General features: G+C 38.0%; 1 protein-coding gene across 2 annotated transcripts in view; it reads right to left on the minus strand.

The window, feature by feature from the left end:
• LOC130172442 (CUB and sushi domain-containing protein 3-like) overlaps nucleotides 1-27,462 on the minus strand; it is a 216,283-nt gene that overhangs the window by 176,217 nt on the left and 12,604 nt on the right. For both annotated transcript variants that reach the window (XM_056381188.1, XM_056381187.1), the window contains exons 2-3: nucleotides 24,917-25,139; nucleotides 4,918-5,030 (exon numbers count right to left, since the gene is read on the minus strand). In XM_056381188.1, the coding sequence (XP_056237163.1) occupies nucleotides 4,918-5,030; nucleotides 24,917-25,139 (336 nt within the window). The remainder of the gene's footprint in view (nucleotides 1-4,917; nucleotides 5,031-24,916; nucleotides 25,140-27,462) is intronic.

Raw genomic sequence — 27,462 nt, forward strand, 5'->3', positions numbered from 1 at the left:
TGTATACAATCCTATTAACACATGTGCTGGGTTGCGATCTGATGACTGCAAAGGCCAAAGCATATGATTCAATTCAATAATTTTTATATCAAACACTTCAGTGACTCTTCATGTACTTTATTAGAAGCATTTGTATTATATAATAGCATGGTTAAGCCTTTGAAAAACAATCTGGATCTATATATCGCAAGCTTTCCTCTCTAGAGGTTGAAATCCAAATCTTCCGTAACATAATATAAGGACAGGAAGCAACTTTTGCAATATAAGTGGAGTTGGACCATGGAACCACTTCAGCTTAGGGAACCATAGAGGGAAAAGAAATATGTTAAATATGTGACCCTGGAATTGAAAACTCAGAAAGAGCACACTTATTTACAGAAATCACTGCCTTTTCCTTTTACTACCACAGTACAAATATAATGGAGCCCCGCCAAAAAACTTCAGTGCGTCAAAGTTAAAAATACAAAACTAGCAGAGGGTGAAGTGTCTGTACCTATTAGGTGGCTTTGATGTAAACTACTGGTAACATCTCTTCTTTCATGAATATTTGCAAGAACATGTAAACGTCTTTGAATTGTTTTCCATACTTCAGTTGAAATTTTTTTATTTATTTATTTTTCCAATCTGAGATATGGTATTAAGTACAAGTACTAAAGTACTAGAGTAAAGTCAAACACTCAGAACTTCATGCACTTTTGAGGGTGTTACACATCATACCAAGCAGTCTGTACACTGTGAACCTCAGCTTGCCCCTGAACAGAGCTCTAATTTCAGCTGCCAGATGTTGCTGGGACATCAGGCAGATGTGATAACATAAATTATTTTCCAGGATGACACCACATTTTCTAAGTAACATAACTGCCCTTTATATTGTTTTTCTGTTCAAGGGTATGATATATTCAAAGCTCAGACTTAAGCAGAAATATGAATTTCTTACCTACCACAATACTAATTGTGTAGCATGCTGCACAGGTTTTTAGTGAAAGGTCATGTGCATGGTGGTTCTGATTTACAGATTCCCCAACCTGACCTCCATTCAAAATATTACCATCAAATTAACTTATGATAACGATCATGCATTCATTGCTGCAATCATTACTTTCTGGCAGCTGTCGTACAAACTACACAGAGAAACAAAATACTCGCTTTTGCGAGTAAATGTTTTGAGAAACTCATCCTGGGTCACTAATTAAAAAGTAACAGATGCATCCCATCTGTAATTATAGCAGCACTGACTCATTGCCCTTTGGTGTATGGAAAGTCATAACTAATGTCTCAGGCAGACATGGCCCTTGCATTAATTCACAGGATGTGTTGCAAATATTTGAAGCAAATTTTGGATAAGGCCTCTCATTGTGGGCAAAATAAAACTGTGCTTCAGTTGCAGCTACAGTAGCTGCAAATCTGACTGTGAAAGTGGTGAAAAGAAGTACTTTGAATAACTGTACTTAACACTGAATTAGGATTTCTACTTTTATGAGGGTTTGAAGAACCCCTACAGAAATCAAGTGTTTTAGAGACAGTGTTAGCCCTGAGCTAACAAGTGTTGCTGTCTGGAGGACCCTAAATAAATTGTTGATATAACTGAACCTTGGGAAAAAAGCTGCTCCTAAACACACCAGGGGCTGTGCGGAAGCTAAATCTAATGAAAACCTGTACAAACTTGACTTCAGGGTGGGAAAATAGATGCAAACAACACTAATACAATGCCGGTGGATTATTTAATCCAACAAAGAATCACCTTATCTGCAAAATATAGCCTTAGTTCAAAATAACGCATATGGTGCTTAACATCATAATACATAACAAATATTATTTGGGATGCCAAAGTAAACTACATACAAACAACATTTACATGATGCTGCAGAGTCTTTCAACCTAGTGAAATCTGACATTTCTGTGATCTAAAAAGGAGTAGAAAACAGCTCCGTGTTTTCAATCGCCACAAAAAATGTGGACATCAACACATACACTCTCTTGGAAAACTAACATGCACAGAAAAAGTGAAAATACCACAGGATTCATCATAACAAGCCAGCATCCACAATTTTTACCTTCAGTTGCATTCAGACAGTGGGAGTGACACTGTCTTGCTTTATCCCTCATCACAGTGTAACGAGTGAGTTATGTGAACTAGTAAATGAGGTAGTTGGGTGCAAGATTCCTCTGGGGCTGAGCTATTTATTTCGCCTGTATATCTAATGACTTTGTAGCCCTTTGAAGAAGATGGAAGTTTGACGGAGTGGCAGTGTTTGTGAGCACACAAGCATCACACTTTCCCCACAGGAGCCGCCTGTGTAGACTGCCTGTCTGGCTTCCTAGCTGGCTGCTTGACTGGCTGCTGAGCAGGATTTTCGTGCAGGCAGGAAAAAGAGTATTGACTGAACCCATGTTAGACCACAGGGCAAAGCATCTGGTAAACAACACATGCTCATACATGCATGCATGCACGCACGCACACGCATACAAGTACTTTTCCAGCAGAGTGGAGAGACTGCATTGCCACAGAGGGACAGATGAAATTATTTGGGGAGAAACGATAAAATTATGTTTTATGGATCAGCTGTCTTTCAAAGAGTTTTCCAAAAACAAGGGCAGGTTGAAATGACAGAGGCAGGTTTTAGATAGGCATGTTTTTGTTGCAAATACACAACTTTCAACAAAAGGGGCAAGCAGATAGCAATACCCCCGGCTTGGTACATGTATGGCGTACAGCTGCAGCACAACTCGATCCATTGGAAAGCTACAAGCACTTGGCTATTGATGGCTGTGTTGTATAAAAGCCCCCCCATATCTCTGTTCCTATGCAACTTGACCCTTTCCGTCCATGCTTAAGTGTTAGGGTTGCAGGATCACACTAGAGGTGTCATGACAGTATAGGAAAGTAGGCACTAGTAAGGACTAAAATTCACAGAACGTTAGAACTGGATTTTCAGTCCAACAGATTTGACAAAAGATTGACAGGCCATCCAGAAATTAGATTCCATCTTGTTGCGTCCTTCACTGTGTCCTTCATATGCATGCAGATTCAAATCCACTTAATTGCAGTCATGATTCAATCATCTGTGAGAGTCTACAAGCATCACGCATTTTCAGTCATGAGAATGAGCAGCACATACATATTCATGTGTAAGATTTAGCTAACCATATCAGCATAACAAGAGAGAAAGATACATATACAGTGGTGGCAGTGAGATGCAATGCTTTGAAAATTAATACATTATGGATAAGTGAATTGAATATGTTTATGTTTTATATGCGTCAGTCACAGAGGTCACTGACTGAAAATAATGGAAATTTATAACGATAGTCCAGCCGTTGGGTTTTCAGTTAAGATGGCGATGATACCGAGTTACTTTCTTACTGACAATCCTTATTAAATTCCACCACCATAATGTACTGTTGCACCATCATTGCACATCCAAAATAGAGTGTTACATTCACATTTTATGCAATTATCCTATAGAACACACAACAATATGTTGTTAATACACTTTTAAAATTGATAGCACCATCATACCAAGATTTCTGGGGGAACAACTGTAGAGGCTTGAGTAAGCAATACCATACTTAGATAGTTGTTTAAATATTAATGCTGTGCGCTCTGCACCGTGTTGTAACATCAGGCTATTAAAGAATGAATGACAGGCATAAGAAACCTAGCTGTACATGCTTGATCTAGGTATTACCACACCGCAGCTTTGGCTACAATCCTTTATCCATGCAGCACCCACACATTAAAATGGGACAATACAACAACACAACTGGATGGCCACAAAATAAATTGTGCTGTTATAACATCCCCTATTGTCCTTATTGGAAAATACTTTCCACTGTCCTTATTACTCCTCAGTACTGAGTAATGGAATATATCTGTGCATCATGTGTAACAAAATGTGATTAACATCCAAATCAGCATGAAATTCTGTTGAAAGATGGAGGCTAATTCCACCAAGTCCCCCACTGGAGACTCGGGGAGAAAGAGAGAGAGGGTGACAGCAGAGGGAGAGAAACGGAGCAAAAGACATAGAGAAAGAGCGCAAATGGGCAGATGGAGAGGGGAGAGGTCCTGGTCTGGCCAGGTCTGGGGCAGGTGGAAAGATGAGGGGGGGTAAAGGGGGATGGAAAAGGACATTATGGAAGGGAGGAGAAGCAAGCCTGGAGGATGGAGTCAGCCTGTTAATGCGGGAGAAGGTATGGGAACAGAAAGTAAAGAAATCGAAAGAACCGAAGGGTCTTGGGAGTAGAGAGGAAGAGAGGTGCAGGCAAGTAGCAAATGGATAGGAGGTAGAAGGAAAGGAGGAAAATAAAATGAGAACGGAAAGGTTAAGACAAAACACATAAACCATATCATAAAAAGATGAAAATGAATGAGAGATGGATGAGAGAAGGAGTTCACAAGAAAAGCAGAGGGGAAAAGAGTAGGGGTGAGCGAGATGGTCACACAAGGATAGTTCATATTTAGACAGCTCCCTGCTGCACCCAGCTCTACTTCGACACAGATAACTCGGTACATCCATTAGTTCAACTAATTCCCATCGCCATCTGCCATGCAATTTCAGATGCACCTCTGGAGTCGCAGAAAAGGTTCAGGACTTTGGGGGGAGGGATGTTGATTTGGAAAATATGGGATTAATTTGCTTAATTGAGGTACCTAATGTTTCCATAACTCAACAGTGGAAGTCCTACAGGAAATCAGGTGGAGTAAGTGTGATCGCACATACCTCTCTTAAGAATAAATGGTGTCTACTTCTCCTGGCAGATGGATTTTTCTTCTAAGTGAAGACCCAGTTTATGAAGAGCTGTCCTAATCATAGCCTCTCACTTAAATTCCATATTTCTTTCATACATCATAAAAATGGCTATTACTAATGTACTACTGTAAAAGACAAAGAGCAAAAAATAATTATTCCTTACCTTCATAAGCTGCCTTAAATCCATGAGCGCTTACTGCAAAGTCACTGGTAAGCCTCAGTGAAAAAATGGAACCAGAACTGGTAACAGGTGGAGGGATGGTAAATCCTGTTAACCTGCAGAAAAAGAGAAAGAGAGGCCAAAACTGAACGTGTGGTTTCATTTATACCATCCCATTTATATCCTAATAACAATAAAAAGTTACATTACATGCAGTTGTACCTGAGCCTTATTAAATGTAAGACAAATGTTTTAGTCAAATCTATATAATGAACTTTGTTGTAAACTGTAAAATAATCACTGTTGTAAAACAATTGCCTTTTACGGATTTCACATGCACACAATTTTAGGAGCATTTAACCTCGAGCAATGCAATTATAATGATTCAAACAGATAACACAGTTGAAAAGTTGTGAGGCAGAAACCTAAACACTACCTGGGTCTGTTAAACATCTGTCGAATCTCTATTTAAATCAGACAGGCCACCAGATGAAGTGGCTGACTGCAAATTTATAAATTCCTGTTGAGAGATGAGTGTGCACTAAAATGCAGCAATGCAAAGATAAAACTGTTGGCCAACGTAGCTCTCACAAAAAAAGACCTCAAACTTCAGACCACCAGAGAGTTTGTGCGCTGTAGCATTTTGTGTCTAATAAAACAGAACTGCTCTGTGAATTGTAATACAATTTGTCAACCAATAATATACTGTGTACTATATAATCAAAACCCAAGCGAGAACCTTCTCTGTTGTTCGATGGTCTTTGAGGGCTGGCAGCTGCATTGTAACAGACTGCTTCATTACAGCATTTCAAATTAGGTGCAGATCCAAACAAATCCATTTACTTTCACGACGTCGTAAACAAGATGTGTTGCTGACCATTCCTCAGCGGCAGTTGCTGATGTTCTATCGACCTTCCACTGCTGTAAGCCAGGCAGTGTGGCATGAACAGAACTTGTGCATGAAACAGAATGTCTCCTTTTCTACTGCTGTCTCATTTTCTCTTGTTATTTTCCATTGCTAGTTTTGGGGCTGTTTGTGTGACTGAACCTCTACTTGACAATAAGCCTAGTGAATAGTGTCTGTAGTAGGCCAAATGTGCAGAAACTGAAATTCCCCCAGTGACAGCAAAGAAGAGGGTGCTGTATTTACAGCTTCAATAGAGTTTCCAATTACAGCACTGTGAACTGTGCTGGTCCTTGCAGTAAATAATTACCCTTTGTCACAGGTACAGCACAGCAGTCAATTGCCACATGATGAAATTTTGAATACATTTATGAGGAAACAGATCTTGAATTGTGACCTTGTTAAAAGCTTAATCACACACAAGAGCATTGTATTGAATTTGCATGCTATCATGGTTAATTAAAAATGAGGGCAAGCTTGTGCATCACAACAAAAGTCTTTGTTGGAGTGCTTAAATAAAAAAATAAAAAAACAGCAAACAGGGGAGAGAGGTAGCACTGAAACTATTTTTTTCACTTTTTATCATTTAACTTATTGTTTTGAGCGGTTGGTGACATTTGGTTAGACAATATCCAAACTAGTCATAATGTAAGAGGGGAGTCTGAGAGTGGAGAAACAGCTATAGGAAACATTCCTCTCTGCACAGGGACTGACAACATTCTGAACGAGCAAAATATTAAAAGGATTCTCTCACACTTAGGGGATTATTAGAAACCTCAAACATAGCTCCAGTCAGAGTTCACATGAAAATGTCAGGTGTGGACAAGTCAGTTTGGTGTGACTTTTGTTCTGTGCTTCTGTTCAGGAAAGTCACATTGAAAAGACAAGTGTGTGACCCTGGCCTTTCTCTCTGGCCTGCTGCTGTGGCACGTAACAAACAAGCTCTTAACCTTTCTTTCGCAACAGAACTATGTCTCAGTGCCATTCCAACAGGAGAAAGGGAAATAAAGGGGTCCACAGTGCCATTTGCTTGTAGGAAATATATATTTTCAACGAATCATAGCTTGATGTCAAGCTGGGTAGTCTTTAGAATTGCCTGCGTACCCCAAGTCTGCGAGCGGTGGATCCATGGGGAAACTAATTATTGGCTGAGCTGAACAGAAAAGAGCAGAACAATCAGTGGCTGTAGAGAACATCCTTACACAGAGGTCGATGGCACCCATCAAGATGAGTGCAATGCAGTTGCATAATAACACTAAAGAGCTTTGACCTGAAATGGTTACTGAAGAAGTGGGACAAATGAATAGTGGATTAGTTTGTCCATGAATCAAAAAGTTGAGGAAACTCTTCACTTTGTGTTGCAGCACTGACAATCAAGACAGTGAACATAATATATGCTGCTATGGCAACATGTTATACAGAGAAACAAAGATGGGAGAGGAATTATAAATAATAGTAAATAAAGTGTTTATGGCAACATATATTAGGTTAATGTGAAGAATTAGGCCTGATGAACTAAAGTTGTAGGTATTTCTTTTCCTACGACCACCTGAAATAAAGAGAAAACATTTTTTCATGGCCACAAGCAAGGTGACTCCGGAAAAAGCTTAGCTCTGCCAAACTGAAACTCAGACCCATGTTCCAAGCCTCACCAGACTAAATCCTTTCCTCGATTGCACTGTTGTCATCATAGCACAAAACAGCAAGGAAATAAGGATGTCATGGTGTTAGTGAAGGCCTACATGAAGGGAAGACATATTTTCTCAGGCTATCAGTGAGAAGGATTAGGAGGTGGCAGACTAAACAGAGTTGGTCTGTACTCCCACACTTGTTTCTGATTGAAACAGGTCATGTCTTAAGTCATACTGGTCAGGATGATGCAGGAATAATTAAAACCTGAAAACAATATCTGAACAATCAATGGAATGTGACAATGTACGGCTGCCTAAAAAACAATTTGTCTTCTACATTGTATGACTTGGCTGCAGCATTTGGAAAACACATGGACATACTATTTTATATAAGAGCTTCCTAAAAAATTTTTAGAAGGAATTTTCTCAATTTGTTTAAATAAAGACGCACATTCTGCCTAAGTATGTCTGACAAAGAGGAGACAAAGAGATCTCCATCATCCGGTATTCACTGCTGCCTGTTGCTTTGGCAACAGGAGCATCAGGTGAATGGCTGGAAAATGTCATTAACAAATAAATACCATGGGGCCTGCTGTCTTCTCAGACACAAGGAGCTTGTGACTTAGATATGAGACACAAGTCTACAAACTAAATCCCACTTCCATTTGAGATTGTATAAAAAAAGACTTGTTAAATACCGGATTATGCCCTAATCTGACTTTGGGAGGTAGGCCAGACTCACAAGGGAATTTCATTTTCAGAAATACAGCAGTTTAAGGCATCACAGTCAAGATGAACATGCAACAAGAAATAAAAGTTTAGTAAAAAGGACAGACACTGTAATGTCTGTCATAAGTGTGTTTGAAACTATAACCGTAGAAATAGCATTTTTAACCTCTCTAACCCATCTGGCAATCTGACACACACTTGCATTTAATTTACTTTTTATTCTAGCTCACTACAAAAGCCCTTGTTGGTTCACTGGAATATGGTGTGAATTGATAGGAAAGCTAATTTTAATCAAGAACATCCACAGACCTGCTATATATAACTTTTTTAAAAGGTGGTAGACAATTTGCACATGAGGAAAAGAGGATTAAGAGTACACTAAATCCAATGAATAAGGTTACATTTAAGCAAACTAAGGAGACAAAACCACTGTTGAAGCTTAAAAAGATCTGCATGTATAACTGTATAATACAGCTACTCTATGTTGGGGTGAAAGGGAATGGTTTAACAAGTACAGAAAAGTGTTTGGACTAAAATATATAATAATTTGGTGCGGTAATTTCAAATCCAGCAAAAACAAGGTCATCCACTGTAAATAATGCAGTCTCACTCTTAGCCAGTCAATAACATTGTTTGCTTTGACCTGTCATGGTGACAGCTGGTGCATCAGAGGTCACAAAGAGTTGGAACAAAATTATTTGCACGAACATGATTTTATGGATTTGATCAAAGCCTGTTCAAAAACAAACATTTGTGAAGTCACAACAGCACAGTAATTATGACTTCCTTCAGGCATGAGTAATATGGAACTTTTTTTAATTTGATCAAAGCCTATTCATAAAAAAAAGTCATTCTAAATTAAACTTTACGCAGCTCTACAAGTACAAATTAAGTGCTACAAGCGTGAGTCACATAGAAAACAGGTGTTCTGCATCTGTAGTGGAATCCAACAGGTCAACCGAAAATGTCAGAGTGGGTCTAGAGATGCCTGCAGTCTGAGCAGCTATGGCACCCGCACTTTAAGGATCAAAGCAACACCAGTGGCAGCAGAATGACTACATGTGCCTGGGAACAGAGTGCAAATGATTGCCTGGACAGATGCAGCCTTTCCTTCCACCTGAAGACACTACATCAGCCCCGAAGGTAGCTGTCAAGCATTCCTGCCATCTGATTAGAGTGTCACAGTAGCGGCGTGCCATAGAGAGAGGAGAGAGAGAGAGAGAGGAGTGATGTACCTCTATTTGTCTGACTCGCTGTCTCTCTACCTCCATCTGTCTTTCCCTCTGTGTTGCACTAGTTCTTCCTGTCACTCTAGCTCTTCACTCACTTTCTCGTTGCATGAGGTTGCTCATATTCACAGTTACTTTTCTTGTCTTACTGATTCACCGTTTGTGTCACTTTGCCTCTTTGAAACTCTTTGTTCATCTCTGACCACCTCTCCTTGTTGCTACACTGCTCTTAGCCTCTTTGTGGATCCTGTGACACAAGACGAAAGAACCAAAACAAAGGGGGGAGGAGAACTTAAGTGTCACTTACTTGGTAAGATCAGTCGTGACAATTAAAGCGAACCCCTCGCCTTTAGTTTATTGTTAGACACAGCAAAGTAAGGCTTGTTACTTACTACGGTGAATAAAGGCCTTCCTGCCGGTCGTCTCTTTGAAACAAAGGGAAAAACAGCAGGGGATGATTAATAGACTTATTTTGCACTGACATGTCCTAACTCATTAAAGCAGCCACAGATTCTGACATTTCTTTTTAATAACTGCAGTAATAAAGGTCAAATCATCCCATCAATTAATTCATTCTTGGTTCTTCTCTGTCCAATAAGAGTGAAGAATGAACATAAATGTAATTTCTTGAATTGCAAAGGAAATGTAATATAGAGAAAGTCTGGTGAATGGTCAGAAAGTTAATATCCTTCTCTCTCTGTCTAGTGTGCCACTCATGTTTTAGGTTTGCACAGTATCTCATTGTCATTGTCTACAGTATCATGAATAGGCCTGGTGCCTAATGCAAAAGCAAAACTGGGATAAATATAAGCCAGGATTTCAACTCAAAAACTGTAATTTGTTCACAGGTGTGCTGACAAAAAAGGTAATTAAAAGGATAATTAATCCTCTATTTCTCAACCATTTATATGGTGTTCTAGTATATTTGGGAAAAGAAGAGAAGACAGACCAAGCCTAGATTCGATTTAGCTCATCCACGTTGGAGATGACAAAGGCTGGGGCAGATAAATAACAAAAGCACTGAACAACCATTAATACCACTTTTATTTCATAAAACCTTGTGCTACTTTCAGTTATTTGGAAAGTGATATTTATCAAGTACAAGAGTCATGGCCTAGAAATTTTGTTATTTATTTTTATGCATTTAATAGTGTTTATCGCTTACTTTAAATACCCTCCACCCTCTCACTGTGTCAAACAACTCCACTTGGACTGTTATAGACAATTCTGTTCACTACGTGCCAACAAAACAACCTTCTTTCTTTAGTATCTAACTTGACGGTAGCCAGCGGCATAATATTTCTGCACTGCACTTCCACTGTCTGCACTCTGTTCTCTGTGTAAGAATAGACAATGTAGACCCAGCCACTTGACACTAGTGGCACCACTTGTTCCATGACTAGTACTGTTCAGGCTCAAGGATTTTATCACAGGGCATAACAAGAGAGTAGCAATATATGAAACACACAGGTTAAGAGTCACAGAGTTGAAGGAGTTAAAGAGTTAAAAGTCTGTGTGATACCTGAAAATTGATTCAGAGGTTTGAGGGTGCTAAAATATGTAAGGTGAATGTCAGGCTGAGTCGAGTTAACTTCTGTTATTTCTGTATTGTCAGCTATCCAAAAAGATAAATAAAACTTTGGTACGATTTATGCATGCAATGTAACCTCAGAAGTAACAGAAGTTATAGTATGAGCTTCACCTGGTCTACTATTCAAACATTTGTTAGATGTTTTAAATTTGAATTGGTGACAAACTTAATCTAAAGTGATTTAAAGCTCTAGATAGAAACTATGCTGTGTACATATGTATGTCTCTAAATTTGACCTTCAATGTGACATTTGCATTCACATTTGACAACAGATCTCCACACAGTGCGAGCCTGGCATACTTTGAAAGCAAAGCTGCAGGAGAAAAGGATAATTACTAACCATGCCTAGCTTGTGACCTTTTTGCACATTTTGTGGCTGCTTAAAAATAACATACAATTTTGGAGTTTTTCAGAGGAGGGGAACGACCAGAAAGAACACAGTAGGATTTTCAGAAAGGGACAGAGACAAAGATTTTGATATGTCTGACAGATAATAGGACAAAAGCTGCAAACTGTCAGAATATCAAATACTAAACCTCATGCAGAACACTGCATGAACACAAGCAGGCAAATATTTCTACCATTGGTTGACAAAAATGAACAAGAATACTAAACCTGTATAATAAGAAACAGCTTTGTTAACTGAAGCAGAAATTAAAACAAGAATTGCTTTCGCCCTGGTGGCCCACCTGGTAGTGCATACCATAAAGTCTCAGTCTTCACCACAGTGGCACGGGCTCGAGTCTGACCCAAGGCCCTTTGCTGCATGTCACTCCCCCTTCCCTGCCACAACTACAATACAACCTCTGTCAGATACCTACTGTGTCTTCTGTTTCCTTTTATTTTTCTCATTCTGTATAATGTTTGATATTCAGGGGATACATAGAAAAAAAAAAAAATCAACATCCCAAAAAGGATTTTCTGACTTATTTGCCAGGTAAGGCAAACGTCAGGCAAGAGTTTAATAATCCATGGCAAACATTGTTCCTCAGTAAGATTGAGGAGCAGTGCTTGAGACCTGTTCCCTCTGGTCTCTTTGATAATGGGAGGAAACCTACACATACTAAAATTACCTGAAACCTCCACCCAGAGAGGACCACTATAAACATTCAAACCAATGAAATTCTTACTCTAACAGTGCTCAACTACCCTTGAAATATTATACTTTCATTATTATTATTTATTATCATGTCCTTATTTAAACTCGAAAACCACTGAGGGTGAAGCCCTCATTTACAATGATGTCAAGTAGATACAAAATAATAAAAATGCAACTTGAAAGAAGTACATCAATTAAAAGGTGGTTGGTGCATAAGCAGTTCTTCCAAGCTAAGTGTGAACTTGAGGGACATAGAGCATAAGCCAGTTATTAGTCCTGGTGTAATGTGGTCCAGTGAACCAAACTGACATGAAAGTAATATATGAAGGCAGCTTTCCAAAAAGGGCCTTGTAAAAAAACAAATATGTATGCAAATCGCACCTCTCAGACGGAGAGGACCACCCAACCTTTTTGCACAGGATGCAATGAGTGACAAGAATCACCAGTAATGAACCTTTAGATTGGTAGACGGCATCAAGGGGCTTTAGAGTTGCATGCCTGTACAAGATGTCACCATAAGATAAAACTGATGAAAAAGTTGCCTCAACAAGGTTTTTTCTACAATGCAATTGGAAGCAGGATTTATTCATAAAGTAAAAGCTGATCGTTTGCCTTAATTTATGCACCAAGTTTGATACATGATTTTTAAAAGGATAACCTCTCATCAATCCAGATGCCAAGGTATTTGTATACCATGACACTTTCAATATTGGTGCCGCTTAGTGGTGAGGATGAGATTATTCAAATGAATATTTTGGGCTCTGGAGAAAAACAAATTGAGATTTGTCTGCATTTAAAACTAACTGTGAGAAGTTTTCACAAGACGTCTTTTAGATAATCAGAAGTAAAGCTCAGCCAGTTCAAGTCCCCTAAAACGATTATCTCTGAATTTTTATATGGAACTAAAAGATCAGCTAGCTCATTAATTGCTAAGGAGGAAGCAGACAGAGGTCTGTACACTGCAAACACAGTAATTGAATTACTATGTGCAATATTCACTTTCAGACATAAGAACTGAGGATGGAAGGAGAGTTAGGGTAATAAAGCCTTTATTCCAGTTTATTGGGTTATTATTACTATTATAATAATAGTAAAGTAACAGCTGTTGATTCAGTTGAAGTTATAATATGGAAAGTACAAAAAAAACTACTAGAATATTAAATATTGAAATATACTAGCAGACCCTGAGTCAAGTTTCAAACTGTCACTTCGACTGTCACTTTAAATACCTGAAAAGAGCCTCTTTTTTTTTTTTTTTTTTTTAAACTTTCTATTACAGTTGCAAAACTTTCGCTGATGCATGGGTACAGCGTTTCGGTCAGAGTTGAGTTGATCTCGATGGAGGGATCACAAGTTCACAAGCTGCAGCAAGAAAACATGATTCTGCTTGTCATAGCAATTGCATAATGACAGCAGCAAAAACATCTCCATAATGAGGTCATTTTTTTTGTGCAAGGCAGCGGTGGAATAAAAGACTTTATTACCCTAACTCTCCTTCCGTCGTCTACCATCCTCAACATATAATTTCAGCACAATAATGAGTGCTTCAACCAATCATTCTCAGGTATGAGGGATTTAACGTACTGTAAGTGCAGCACAGAGTAAGAGGAATGAGGGGAAAAACTTCACAGAGCAAAGAGAATACATAGATCAATAGGGAGACACACTAATCAGGTCCATCGCAGGGATATCGATTCTTTTTCATTTAAAAAATTCATTGTCGCTTTTGTCGTGCTCCCTTCTGAATTTCTGCCTTAATTAATTAATAGCATTAATAAATTAAAGGCCTCTTTAATCTCTATCAAGGTTTCTATTTATAATTACCCTGGAAGAGGGAAGAAAAGGAGAGCAAAGGTTTGCCTGTCATTATGTTCACCTTCTTAATCATTCCAGCTGTAGTAAAACCTGAGCGAACAACACATCAACATGCATTCAGAGGAAGGAAGGAAAAACAAAAAATAAAAACAACTTCAGGTGTTGCCATATGGAAATGAGCATCTTTCAGAACAAGATGCTGGAGGAGCAGCTGGGAAAGTTTGTGCTGCATCTTTCTTGACAAAGTTAAACTAAAGGTAAGAAAATGCGAAGTAGGAATCCTTGCTTTTCTTTTCTTCTGAGTGAGTTTTAGTTTTGCAGTGAATTAATTGTCTATGAGTAGACATTCTACTAGCATACATTTTGGGCCCTGGAGGCACAGCAAAGACTGTCATGGAATTATTATTTTCTGGCCCACACAACATAGTGCCATGTTGGGTGGATATCCACCACTTGGAAAAAACAAGAGTGTAACTAAAACACAAAGAAAACATTTCTATTTAGATGTGTGGGTTGGATCTGGAAAAACCCATCAGATTTGGACCATTTGCTTTTGTCTCATAGCAAGAATAAGTCGTGCTTTTCCAACTTCTCTCTGAATGGTAGGATTACCGCCATGTGAATTTAAAAAGTCTAAGTAAAATATCATCTTTGGTTTCTTGTTTTGCCAATTGTTAACCCTATACTTGACACAGCCTAATCTGCAATGACTTGACAAAACACCTATACATTCTTTTAAAATGGTAAACGACTCAAACGATGCACTAATCACAATTTTCTTTTCTTGCCATTTATGATTTGATGACTTTTTTTTTTTCCCCCTTTTTTTAAGTCTGACCTGTCGATTACAATTTTCTTTTTAAGAACTATAATTGTCAGATACACAATCATTTTGTAACTTTTCTTTAATGGACAATTCAATTGTATGTTCATAATCAAACACTGACTATAGGTGCAGGGTGCTGTCTCCCTCTCTCTCTCTGTCTCTCTCTCTCATGAACCATCATGTGGTACATGAGTGTAACTAAGACCAGCATGGAATCGGTCACAAACATAGCCGATCACACTGGCAAAACAACAACAACCTGTTTTTCCCGATCACCAGCAGATTGATCAGTGCATCCCTAGACTCAACTCATAAAAAATAAAACTTTTTCCATGGACACTGACAACACTGACTAGTATCAGGAAGGGGAAAAAAATCTCAAGAGCTAGAAAACTAGGAAAAGACATTTGAATGTTATTCTGCAAATGCAGCTACAAACTGTTGGGAAAAAATAAAATGTGTATTCAATTGTTTCAGTGCCTTGGTATAAGAATTAGCTCTCTGCTGGATCCAAGACAGATATTATGCCTAAACTCAAAAATTCAGATATACAAATTAAAGGAATAACCAACATAAAGAGTCTTAGTAAGATGTTCTGCCCCCAGGTGCCACTAGTTACTGCTTCAATGCCCCTTGGCATTCATCATATAAGTCTCTGAACTCTACTGGAGGGATCAACACCATTCTTCCGAAAGATATTCCCTCATTTGATGTTTTGATGATGGTGGTGGACAGCACTGTCAAATACGGCTGGGTACTGCCACTGATTTCCTGAATCGATTCGATTCCAATTCACAAGGTCCTGATTTGATTCGATATCAAATCAGTTAGAGATATTTCACTTAAAACATCAATGTTTCTTGGATATGAATGAGATTCTCAGAGAACTAATGCTGTAAATTGCATTATTAAAAGCATTCATGCATACATTACGAATGAACACAAAGCAGTTACATTAATGCACTTTCTATTTAACATGACTAACAGTTTAGACGCATCTCAAGAAATAAAAGATGTAATGTGCCTTGTTAACGTACCCCAGTGCACTGGCTACACTGTGTATGAACAGGTACATAAAGCCTCTTCTTCAGATAGATACATTTCAACCACATCCTGCGAACTGTGGATCTCTTAATGACGCTGCAAAATCTCCCATAACTGGGTTGAGATCTGGAGACTGCGAAGGCCACAGCTTCACAGCTTGTGATTCACAACATTTTCATACTCATCAAACCATTCAGTGACCCCTCATGCCCTACGGATGAGGGCATTGTCATTCTGCTTCTCCAATCATTTTTCAGGTTTTTCCATTCATTTGTCACTCATCTGTATGTATTACCTGACAGTCTGAGTAAACCATTGGTAGATAAAACAGTCACACACTGACTCTGCACAGCCACCTCCCTATCTTTAGCTTTGTTGTGTTTTCTTTCACTGCATAACATTGCAGTCTCCATCTGTCACACTAGCCCGAACCGACATCTCTATGAACACCTCTGTGTACCGTAAGTGGAAAGCTGCACTGAATTGAAAAAAAAAGTGTATTGCATTAACTATCAAGTTTGAGCCCAAATCTTCAACATATTACATACTAATGACCAAAATACCATCAGCTCATACAGCATTGCATATATATAGATAAGGTGTACAGTTATATAAATATCTATTTTTCTTTTATAAAGAAGCATTTTATGGAGCTAATTTATTCCCGCATTCTGGGAAAGATGTACTGGTGTGGGCGGAGTTGTGTTTGGTTTAATAATCTACCACAAGGTTTTTTTGTGCCCATCTCCATCATCATTGATCGTCTGCATTATGGGGACAAAGCAGTGATGCTGGAGAAACAACTGAAACCAGAAATACAGAGCAATAAACAGTTACTGCTATAACCGTGAACATTTTCAATAAATGCTTTTCACAGTAAAAGCTTTCCACATAAGAGAAGTGTGTTTGGCTTTTATTGCGAAATACCCGCTGATGATATCTGTTTAGTGATAGTCATCATTCAACAATAGCTTTGTGTAGATTAATGTAAACCACGTTCAAAGTTGGTCTAAGTCTACAGCTAGTAGAGCCTTCACACAAAATCTCCATTCACATTGTTGCTGAACATCAAACCATGTTTCATTAGGTCAAACTACAAGCATATTATCCTAACAGATATATATAGACATCAATCTGCTGATATGCATTGCCTGACATTAGCTGTCATATACCTATACATAATCTATAATTTTCGTTTCTTATTACAATTACACATAATATCCATAATCAAAGGCCAAAGTAAGAACTGTCCTCCCCGAACCACATAATCATATATAAATACACTAGCAAGAAAAAGTATGTGAACCCTTTGCAATTTCTTGGTTTTCTGCATTGATTGGTCATATCTGCTCTTCATCCAAGTCACAAATGTAGACAAACAGTGTCCCTAAGCTAATATCATACAAGCAATTATAATTTTTTGTGTCTTTATTGAATATACCCACTAAATATTCACAGTGTTGGTGGAAAAAGTAAGTGAACCCTTGGATTTAATAACTGGTCAAACCTCCTTTGGCACCAGTAACGTCAAACAAGACCTTCCAGTAGTAGAAGATCAGACCTGTACAAAAATCAGTAGGAATTTTTCCTTCAGAACTGCTTCAGCTCAGCCATACTCTTAGGATATCTGGTTTGAGTGACTCACTTCAGGTTATTCCACAGCATCTCTACTGGGTTAACATCTGAGCTATGACTGAACTACTACAGAAGGTGGATTTTATTTGTTTGAAGTAATAATGTAGTAGATTTACTTTGATGTTTATGGTCACTGTCCTGCTGCATCACCCAACTACTGAGCTTCAGCAGGTGGACAGCCACCCTAACATTATCCTGTAAGATACCTGGATAAACTTGGGAATTCAATTTCCCATTCATGACGATGAACTGTCCAGGCCAAGAGGCAGCAAAATGCCAAATCAGGATGCTCCCTCCACCGTACTTCACCTTTGGGATGATGTTTTCATGTTTGTATGCAGGGCCCTTTTTACACCATACATAGCGCTGCATGTTCTTCCCGAACAATTCAACCTTAGTTTCATCAGTCCACAAAACACTTTCCCAGTAGTGTTGTGGAGTGTGAAGGTGCTCTTGCTTGCTTCATGCAACCACCCACCATGATTTGCGTATGGTAGACTCATGAACAGAGATGTTAATCAGCTCCAATGAGTTCACCTGCATTGTGCTTTCAAATTCATCTTGGCTTAGCTAGGCGCTCACTTCTTATGAGAGTAGCCACAGAACCAACTCGTGTCCATTTATAGACAGTTGGTCTAACTGATTATCTGAACTCTTTCAGCTTCATACAGATCAACAATTCTTAATCATAAGTCCTCCGAGATCTCCTTTTCTGTAAGGCATGTTTCAAATCTGCAGTTGTTTCCTGTGAACAGCAAACTCAAAATGTTTAAGTGTTTTTTGGGGTTTTTCTTTTTTAATGAGTCAAAGTAGCTCTAACCCACACCTCCAATCTTGTTTCATTGATTGGACTCCTCGTTTGAGAACTCCTGACTCCACTTAGCTTTCGTTAATGCCATTAGCCGAGGGGCTCACATACTTTTTCCAGCCAACCTCCACCACAACTGTGAATGTTTGAATGTTTTCAATATGGACAAGAATGATACAATGATTTGTGTATTGTTAGTTTAAATAGGTTGTGTTTTCATAATTGTAACTTGGATGAAGATTTGACCATATTTTAGGACAAATTTATACACAAATGGAGATAATTCCAAATGGTTCACTTTATGGGGCTGGGCAATAAAAAATATTATCTCCATAATTTATCACATTTGATTGGGATTATGTGATCACACCATGTTATGACTTTACATAATTATGTGATTAATTAATGACTTACATGTTTAGTCTGAGGTAATGTATATACTGTAACATTGGAAAACTGTTCATTGCACTGAACACCAGCTTGATTCTCTTATACTGTATGTGATTTTGCTTCACCCAGCCCGAGCGTGATACATTTCCATATTCTTACTAAATCATTTTTAATTATATATACACACATTCTAACTGGATCTTATGTAATATTCTTTCAACTGCAGAAAATGTATAAATTAATGTTGTTGCTTCAATAAAGTATGGTTTGGGATAAAGATTTGATGTTTTTTAAAGATGTGAATATAGTATTAGTGCGCTATGGTCCAATGATCGTACATAAGTGAAAGGTAACACGCAGCTACTTCTCAAACATGTCTTACACGACCATAATAGTATACAAGAAGAAAGACAGTAAATACTAAAACAGACATTTACTAATCAGTCTTTTCTGTAATTCAGCACAATGATGGGAAATCCAGTTTGAAATCCATTGCAAGAACTCTAACCCTCCCATACCTTCTCCCATCCATATACTACCACAACAGCACATTGAGCCAAGGAAAACCCTGAAGTGTTGCAATTATATCACAACGAAATTAAACTGAAATTAAGTTCCTTTAATTGGAATAATTAGACCGAAAAACGCAAATGTGACCAGAGAGCTGAAGGGCAGAGAAATTTGCTTGGAAAAAAAAAAAAAAAAAAAAAAAATCCAAGTAAAGAAAAAGTGCAAAACTTGATGTTGCAATGGGTAGAATATTAAGATTCAGTTACAACAGGATTGAAAAAAAATTGTGATCTATTGGCAAAGACAGAATGGGGAGACATTAAATCATGGTTAAAAACTTAAAACTAATTTTTACATAATAACCGTCAACTCCACCTCTTGAACATAAAATGTCAAATTACACCCTCTACTTTAGGATAATTTTACAGCTGGTGAACAAAAGAACAAGACAGGAGAAGCATCACCTGAAAGATGACCTCGACCTTAACTTATCTAAAGCCTGCCAGACAACAACAGACAAACTATTAATGTAGCTACCTCTGACAGCATACCAGTCTAGTTCTGACAAAAAACTGACAAACCTGGGCAGCTGCAATTACTTTCATCCACGGTATTTACATTAAAATCTACCTTTTATATTTAACCACATATTTTAGAGCAGCTGTCACTGAATAGGCCTGCAACTTCCAACTGCAAATTCAAATGCTCATTTCATTCACAAGAAGTTAACTCAGGCCAACTTTAGATAAATACAAGATAAATACAGTAGTAGCACAATTGTGCTTAAACACTGCCAGTATGACCAAACTGTAAAATGGTGCCAACACAGTATCATTAATATTGTGTTGGCACCTGATAAAACCCTAATTAAGTAGTCATGCAATTAACACATTCACGAAACTCCTTTAGTATTTGTTCTATATTGTTTTTTTCGAATTGCACTATATTGTATGGTATTCATGTCATTCTGTCACCCCCACACATATACAAATAACAAGAATACCTTCAATTTAAAGCAAAGTTTTTTGGCACGCTTAATCTATTGGTAAAATACACAAAACAAAAAACTCTCAAATCAGTCAAGTGTATTTATAATCTTAAAAAGCATCTCCTCTGACATGTCTCAATAACAACAGAACTGTTTCACAGCAGATATTTCAGAGGTGTGCCTAATAACGTTAACTATGACTCAGTTCCGTTTAGGTGTCAAAGTAAGACATGATGGTTAGCCAGAGTGCAAAATACCAGGGCACTGAAATAAATTAAATTAAGCCGTCATTAATTTCAAATTACATTTGTGCTTTTTTGCTATACTCTGCAGCATTAAGCGTTTATGAGTGTGGAGTTGCTATGAAATGGATTGACATAAAGCAAATTACCTGAGGTTAGCAGATGCAGCGATGATGTTCATCTGTCTGCATGTTGGTATTCAAGTTGCTCGCATACGAAAACTCGGCGGTCAGCTTTTTGCCGTTTACGCTAACCGTTAGCCAGACCTCGCACCTGAAGTCACTCATGGATGTCATACTTTAGTTTCACCTCCACTCTCGTCGTTTGCGCAGCTGTCTCTGATTACGGAGAGTTGATGTTTGTTTCAGTGTGGAAGAGTGGTGCTGCATTCAGGAATAATGGGAAATTTTACTCAATGTGAGGACAGCCCCTTGGGCCACCACTTTGCCACCTGTGCGTGTGTCCATACATTGCTGCTGTGGTGACGCAACTGCCAGCCCTATCTTTCTGCATTGAGTTTGCTTTTGATAATGGCCATCAATAATAGAAAGTTTGATTTCATTTCATCACAAATTTGATTTATATTTAATTTAGACAGAAAGAGAGAGAGTGCGCATGCACTGGAAACTCACCCCACTAGCCCCTCACCAATGCTCTGTTAACTTATTGACATAATATAATTACAGAAGTGGGGAACAGTGAGGACATTGTAGGCCTTCAGAGAAGACCAAATATATGAGCATGTTAAATGTTATATTGTTTTTGTTGTCTCTAGGCGGAGAAAAGGTTAGCTTTACCTCTCCCTGGGTGAAAAGTCAATAGAACATTGTGGGGACAAAGCAACGAAACAAACATACCCAAAGCCCTCTAGCCAGAACATGAAAAAATTGTTTTCATGTTGGAAGAAAGTGAAGACTAAGAAGTTGCCCGACTGTCTGCAATGAAGTTCACATGACAATATTCCCAACATGGAATACTTTTATGGAAAAACCCTTTTTAAGCTTTTGATCTGTGACCTTATGGACAACAGGAATATAAATAATAATATAATAATAAATAATGGAGGAAAAGTACATCTGAATGAACTATACTTTTGTACTCAGGGTTACTATAAAATAAACTGAACAGTTGAATTGTGGAGAATCTATCATAGCTAACGATATATAGCATATCAATATTGACAAAAGTTGAAGCATTTGTATGCGTGTTGCTATGCTGCTTTGCACAAGCTTTAAATTGGTTGCCAGAGACCAGGTGGGTTTTAAGGGAGCTTAGCCTCATCATTCGTATTTTTTTCTCCCTTTGTTTAGGCTTCATGTAGGAAAAATAGCAAAAAGTACAAAATTATAGGCTGAGATAAATGTGAGTAGTCACTGGGAAGTGACAGAAGAGAAAAAGGGGGGTGCGGGTCGGGGGGTTAATTGAAGGCCCAGCTCTAATACTCATGGTTTGCCACTGAATTATAGCCTACATTGGGTTTGTGCTATGACTATATAGTAGTATATAAGTAGCCTCCACTTTAAGGTCAGCAGGCTGGCCCAAGCCCAAAGTGATATGTTTTTGTCTTATGGAAAAACCCATAATTTCTAACTCTTGTTAACTATATTTATTGATAAATTCTAGGGTTGATACTAATCGTGAAATAAGATTGAGAAATGCCTATAAATACTGTCTCACAGATTAAATATGAACTGACTTATCACAATTGTGCTAAGATTTGATAGTGTCATTGAATTTTAAAGTTACTATTGGCAGAGAAGTAAAAATTCTGGCGCTGTGACAACACTAGTTATACTTAACAACCAATATGTTTATCTCAGCATAGGAAGCAACTTCAGCATATGATGTCTGCCATAACTCACTGTTGTTGTTTTACTGGCATTAAACTTAAATGACTAGTATTAAAATGTCCTCTGTTTATAACACATGGGTTTGAGCCAATTGGTTGTGATTAGGCTGGATATTTGGCTTTGTTTCATTGTAGCCTACTTGTGCAACTAAGATTTCATTAGTATAGCAGCAGAACAAAAGCTGCCAATTATGTACCCAGCTTCTGGAGGGTACAGTGTGACAACAGAGGCATAGCAATGTCAGGAATTTCTGTATAATTACTCATAGACTTCAAAAGGTGTAATATGTTTCAGGTTTTTAACCATATTTGTGGTTATATATGTGATATCAGCCAGTGTGGAATCTACCATCAGGGCAACAAACCTTTCATAAGCCTGACCTTGAAAACCGCATTATGCAACATAATCTTTTAAGTATCTAAAGTGATTCAGTTGCTAAAGTATCAACAATGATTCAGCTCTTGAATTATTCCCCTTCATTACCACTCTTTGCTATACAGTACATCCACCATTGTATTAGCCTGACCTCGGTCCATTTCCACTGAAGTTGAGCCACATAAATGGGCCAGGAAAAATCATGTTGGCACTGGCTTTTTGAATGTTTCACAGAGAAATGTTGGACCTCACTTTCACCTATGAAGGAGTTTGCTTATTAATACAAGTGGATGATTAGACACCAGGTGTTTTTATGTATGTAGGTATGTACACACACATATATATATACATATATACTGTATATAAACTGATGTGGTGTGTATCCTCACACAAATGATGATCTTCTCATAATACACAGTACACTTATCTATAAAGAGTGGGTTTATTTTGAGCAATTGGTTTGACAAGGAAGATGTGAAACCTAGCTTTTCGCTTTGAAATCCAAACACAAAATGATTCTTTAAAGCAGGCTTCTTTTGGGAAAGTAATAAATAGAATATTCAAAGGATGCTGCAGTTCACATTCTCTCTGAGTCAGTCATATATACTGTATCCTTCTTTTCTTATTGCCAAACAACAAAATATTTCTATTTTTAAGGATTTTTTTTCAGTAGGCATGTCATTGATGATTGGCTTGGATTGTAAACCGATTTGCAAGGTTCGACGGTTTGATTGAGCTCATGTTGGTGATTGCATTTAATAAAAGACATCAGAATTATTTATTAATCAAAATCCTTGAATAGCTTGAATAGCCATCAAAAACAAAAACAAAAAACATCAAGAATGGTACCCTAGAAAAAAAATGTTCTTCTGTCTTTATCTATTTGGAGCAGCATCTTATGTCCATCCCTAATAATATCTTACATGTAGGTTCAGTACAGTACGCCTCTCAACCTGCATAAATCGAGGAATTGTCATCTCAACATGACATCATCAGTTTTCTTTACTAAATTCAATTATTGAATTGTTCTTAACTAGGCCTATATTTTGTGAATTTAATGTCAAAATCAAGAATAAGTTGTGAGACAAATAATTCTGTTGGAGAGAGACAGTGGAGAGAGGGAGAAAACAATAATAAAAAGAAACAGGAAAATTGTACCGCAGCACTTGAATGTCAGGCTATTGTTAGAATGTAGAAATCACCCTGAGTAAACAGTAGTTTGACTGTTCAGTGACAAACAAAACAAAACGTGAAAAAGGAAAATCTTTGTGTCTGATGCATTCTCTTCCTCTGTCTCCTACAGTGAGCATTTGAATAAAGGATAGTGGTTACTGAGTTGACCAATGAGTCGCTGAAGCCAACACAACATCAGGTAAACATCAGAAATAAATGCTAGAGATCCTGCGAGAGCGTTCAGGTTTCTTCACTTTGGTATGTAAACACACAAAGAAATTGTATTTTACTTTTACTGCTGCTGTATATGCTGCATATACAGTGTGTATGTGCATATATATATATATATATATATATATATATGTGTGTGTGTGTGTATGTGTGTGTGTGTGTATGTGTGTGTATATATATATGTGTGTGTGTGTATGTATATATATATATATATATATATATATATATATATATATATATATATATATATATATATATATTTACACTGTTGCTCATAAAGTTGGAATAAAATATTTTTTACCTCTTTCCATGAAATGATTGTGACAATGTGATTTATTCTTGACAGATAAAGTGTATATCTTCTCAAAACTTTAGTAGTCAATCTCTTCCAAAGTGATTACTGATGCATTTAAATAGGAATAAACAGAGGTTTGTGCCTGAAAACAAAATTATTCCAACTTTATGGGCAACAGTATATATATAAATACTATATATATATATATACATATACACACATATATGTACAAACATATATATAATGAAATATTGCATAACAACAAATAAATATGTTACATTTAGACTCATTTTTGTGTGGCATCTTTGCAAGATGGTTCCTTTGAAACCAAAACACAAATTTAGTTTTTCATATGTAAACTCCCAATAAAAACCGTCTGCATTTTTCTGAAGGCAGTTCAACTCTGCACGAAACCATGTCAGAAAAGGGAAGACACGCTACAATCCTCACACACTGCTGCTGACTTGCCTGACACTTCCCTGACAAGAATAAGCAGTCTATGTCATGTGTGCATTAAAGATGAACTTTCCATCTGAAGTGATCATTGAAGGCTTTCCTCCCTCACATCTTTCAGTCCCTGCCTGCCAGCCTTCAAATACGGCCTTCAAGGTGCGTGGCTTCAGGGAAGCTCCCTTACCTTGTCCTGAAGTTAGCCGGGTGTGGATGCCCGTCATACAAAGATAAAAAGTCATATTCCTCCTCCACAGCGAAAGATTGAAAAACTATATGAATCCTGTTCCCCTCCTCAGCAACAATCACCCAGGTACAGTTCGCTCCATTAGGATATCCATATGGAAACCCAGGGCTTTCTATCGTCCCATTTCTGCCTTTTAAAGTGCCTCCGCAAGTGTGGATGAAACCTGAAACAAAAGAAAAGACCAAGTCATTATCAGATGCATACAGACACAGTGAGTAAATAACTTTCTTAGTTGTGGGGAGGCAAAAAAAGTAAAATGCACTTCAAAATATTGAAGAAAAGGAGTAAGTTATGGAGGTCCTTACAGAAAATATATTTAAATTTGCCTGGTGCAAGCATCCAAGCAGCAATAAATAACACCAATGCCTTTAAAACATTTTTCAATAGGCCTGTACAGATGCTATTCCAAGTATCACTTTTATTGTAACAACTGCATGCACCGTGTACAGTTCAGGTGCAATATATCTTCAGTGAGAACAAATTGTTTGGAAAATCCACATTGTTTTCAGCTGGCACAAGCTGTGAGGGAAATCTGGCAACCTGCTGAATAAGAAACAAGTTTTGTGTTTCCATTTATGTTTTCAGTTCCCCCTCCAAATTAAAAAAAAGAATAGGCTGTAGCACCTAACGCTGTAATAATGGAAGAGAAATGCATAATTGAGGACTTCAGTGATGTTTTTTTAGTGTTAAGCTGAACAAAGCGCTTGTGATGCATTATTACTGCCCAATTTTTTCCAGTGGGTCAGAAAGCCCCAGAGACAAGTAATAAGCAAGCTCTGCCAATTTGATGCCACAAGCCTTTAACATTATGTTTCACAGCCCACACGAAATATATCTTCGCACCTTGGTACACTGGCTCACTGAAAATCAATACCCTTGACATATTCAGTTAACCTGTTACCAGACACCCCCATTTTTGCGCACAAGGCAGAAAATAATGTACCCAAAATAAAAATGTTACTGTTCCACCATTCAACCCTTGTGATTACAGTTATAAGCCCGGTCTCCTTTGAAAGGTAACTATTTAAATTTTACAAACAAAAAGTCACAATCTGTATAAGAGATACTGAGCCAAAGTTACAGAGAAGTATAGTACAGCCTTTTGCTTTTTTGCTTTTTTGACATAAAAATGGGAAAATACGGCCTGTAGTTGTACTTTTTATGTGGAAAACACATCGGAGCCATTGCCCCAAGTCTGGACCAATTCTGTGTCAACAGCAGTTGCAGTGATATGGGGACCATAAAAAGCTTTGCACAGAGAAAATCAGGAGGCTTAGGGCTTTCAAACAATGTATAATTTGTCAAGGTTGTGTGAAGACTGATTCTAGTACAGACCAAAACACACCTAACGTAGCGCAACCGAGGCCAAAGCATCTCATGGATGGGATGGTGTATTTAAGCATCATCATTGTCAGACTACAATCATTTCATAGCTTGGCTACACCTCTGTGGTGTTAATGTGAATGAACACTCTACACTGGACTTCTTTCGCACACCTGTTCTTCCACTCTTCCACTTCCAGCACACTCTCACACTCAAGCAATGTATAAACATGTTGCCATATACACTGTGTTTCAGTGCACAGAGGAGAGTGCTGTTTTATTTGAGGCTATCTTGAATGTTGTCTAATGAAATGCAAACTTTATTAAGATGCATGGTTTACCCACGCAATTTACTCCTGGTGTAATTAGCTTTTCACACTCTGTAGGTAAAGGATGTTTTGCATAGGTCAGCCATACACACGCACTGCAGTATGGGAAAAAAAGGCGAAACACACGGATCACTTGGCAGCTCTGCAAATCAAATGGCTTCTAACTAGACAGACAGTGGACATTTTGTAAATAATATGTAGGCCTTCTTATAAACTGATGTGAGCAAATAGTCAATATCTTAAACTGTGACACAAACTGATCATTAATTTCCCTCTTGTCAAGCTGTTTCATTTCATTAATTTTGGACAAACCCTTGCAGCTGTTTACATTCCACAAAAGACAACTCTGTGATCAGAAACACGATTATCCACCGGAACATTTTTCCACAATCTTTACGCCTTGCAACACACTGCGGATATCATACTCACAGGGGTCCTGACCCAGAGTCCCTGACATTACAGTACATCTCCACTTGACCATCAGATAACTGACCTGCACTCACCAGACCAGTTCACTCCTCCTGCATCCAATCATCAAGTGGCCTGACCTTCTTATATAGATACAGTTATAGATACAGTATGCTCATGCAGGTTCATGATGTTGTGTCTTGTGATGAGCGGCTGCTCTAAATGCAGTGGGAAAAATTCCCGCCAAGGTTTGTCGCATGTCTAAGTTGAAATTATTTCCGCCACCACTGAGCAAACAGGGTAATCACGGCAAATTTGCAGCATTGATGCGCCGCCTACAGGGTCAACATGATCCAACCTGTGACACGGTACATCGTTGCAGCTTTCAAGTGCTTTCGGGAATATCATAATTACCAGGACAGCCCTC

Source organism: Seriola aureovittata, chromosome 7, assembly GCF_021018895.1.
Source record: "Seriola aureovittata isolate HTS-2021-v1 ecotype China chromosome 7, ASM2101889v1, whole genome shotgun sequence".
Taxonomy (NCBI): Eukaryota; Metazoa; Chordata; class Actinopteri; order Carangiformes; family Carangidae; genus Seriola; species Seriola aureovittata.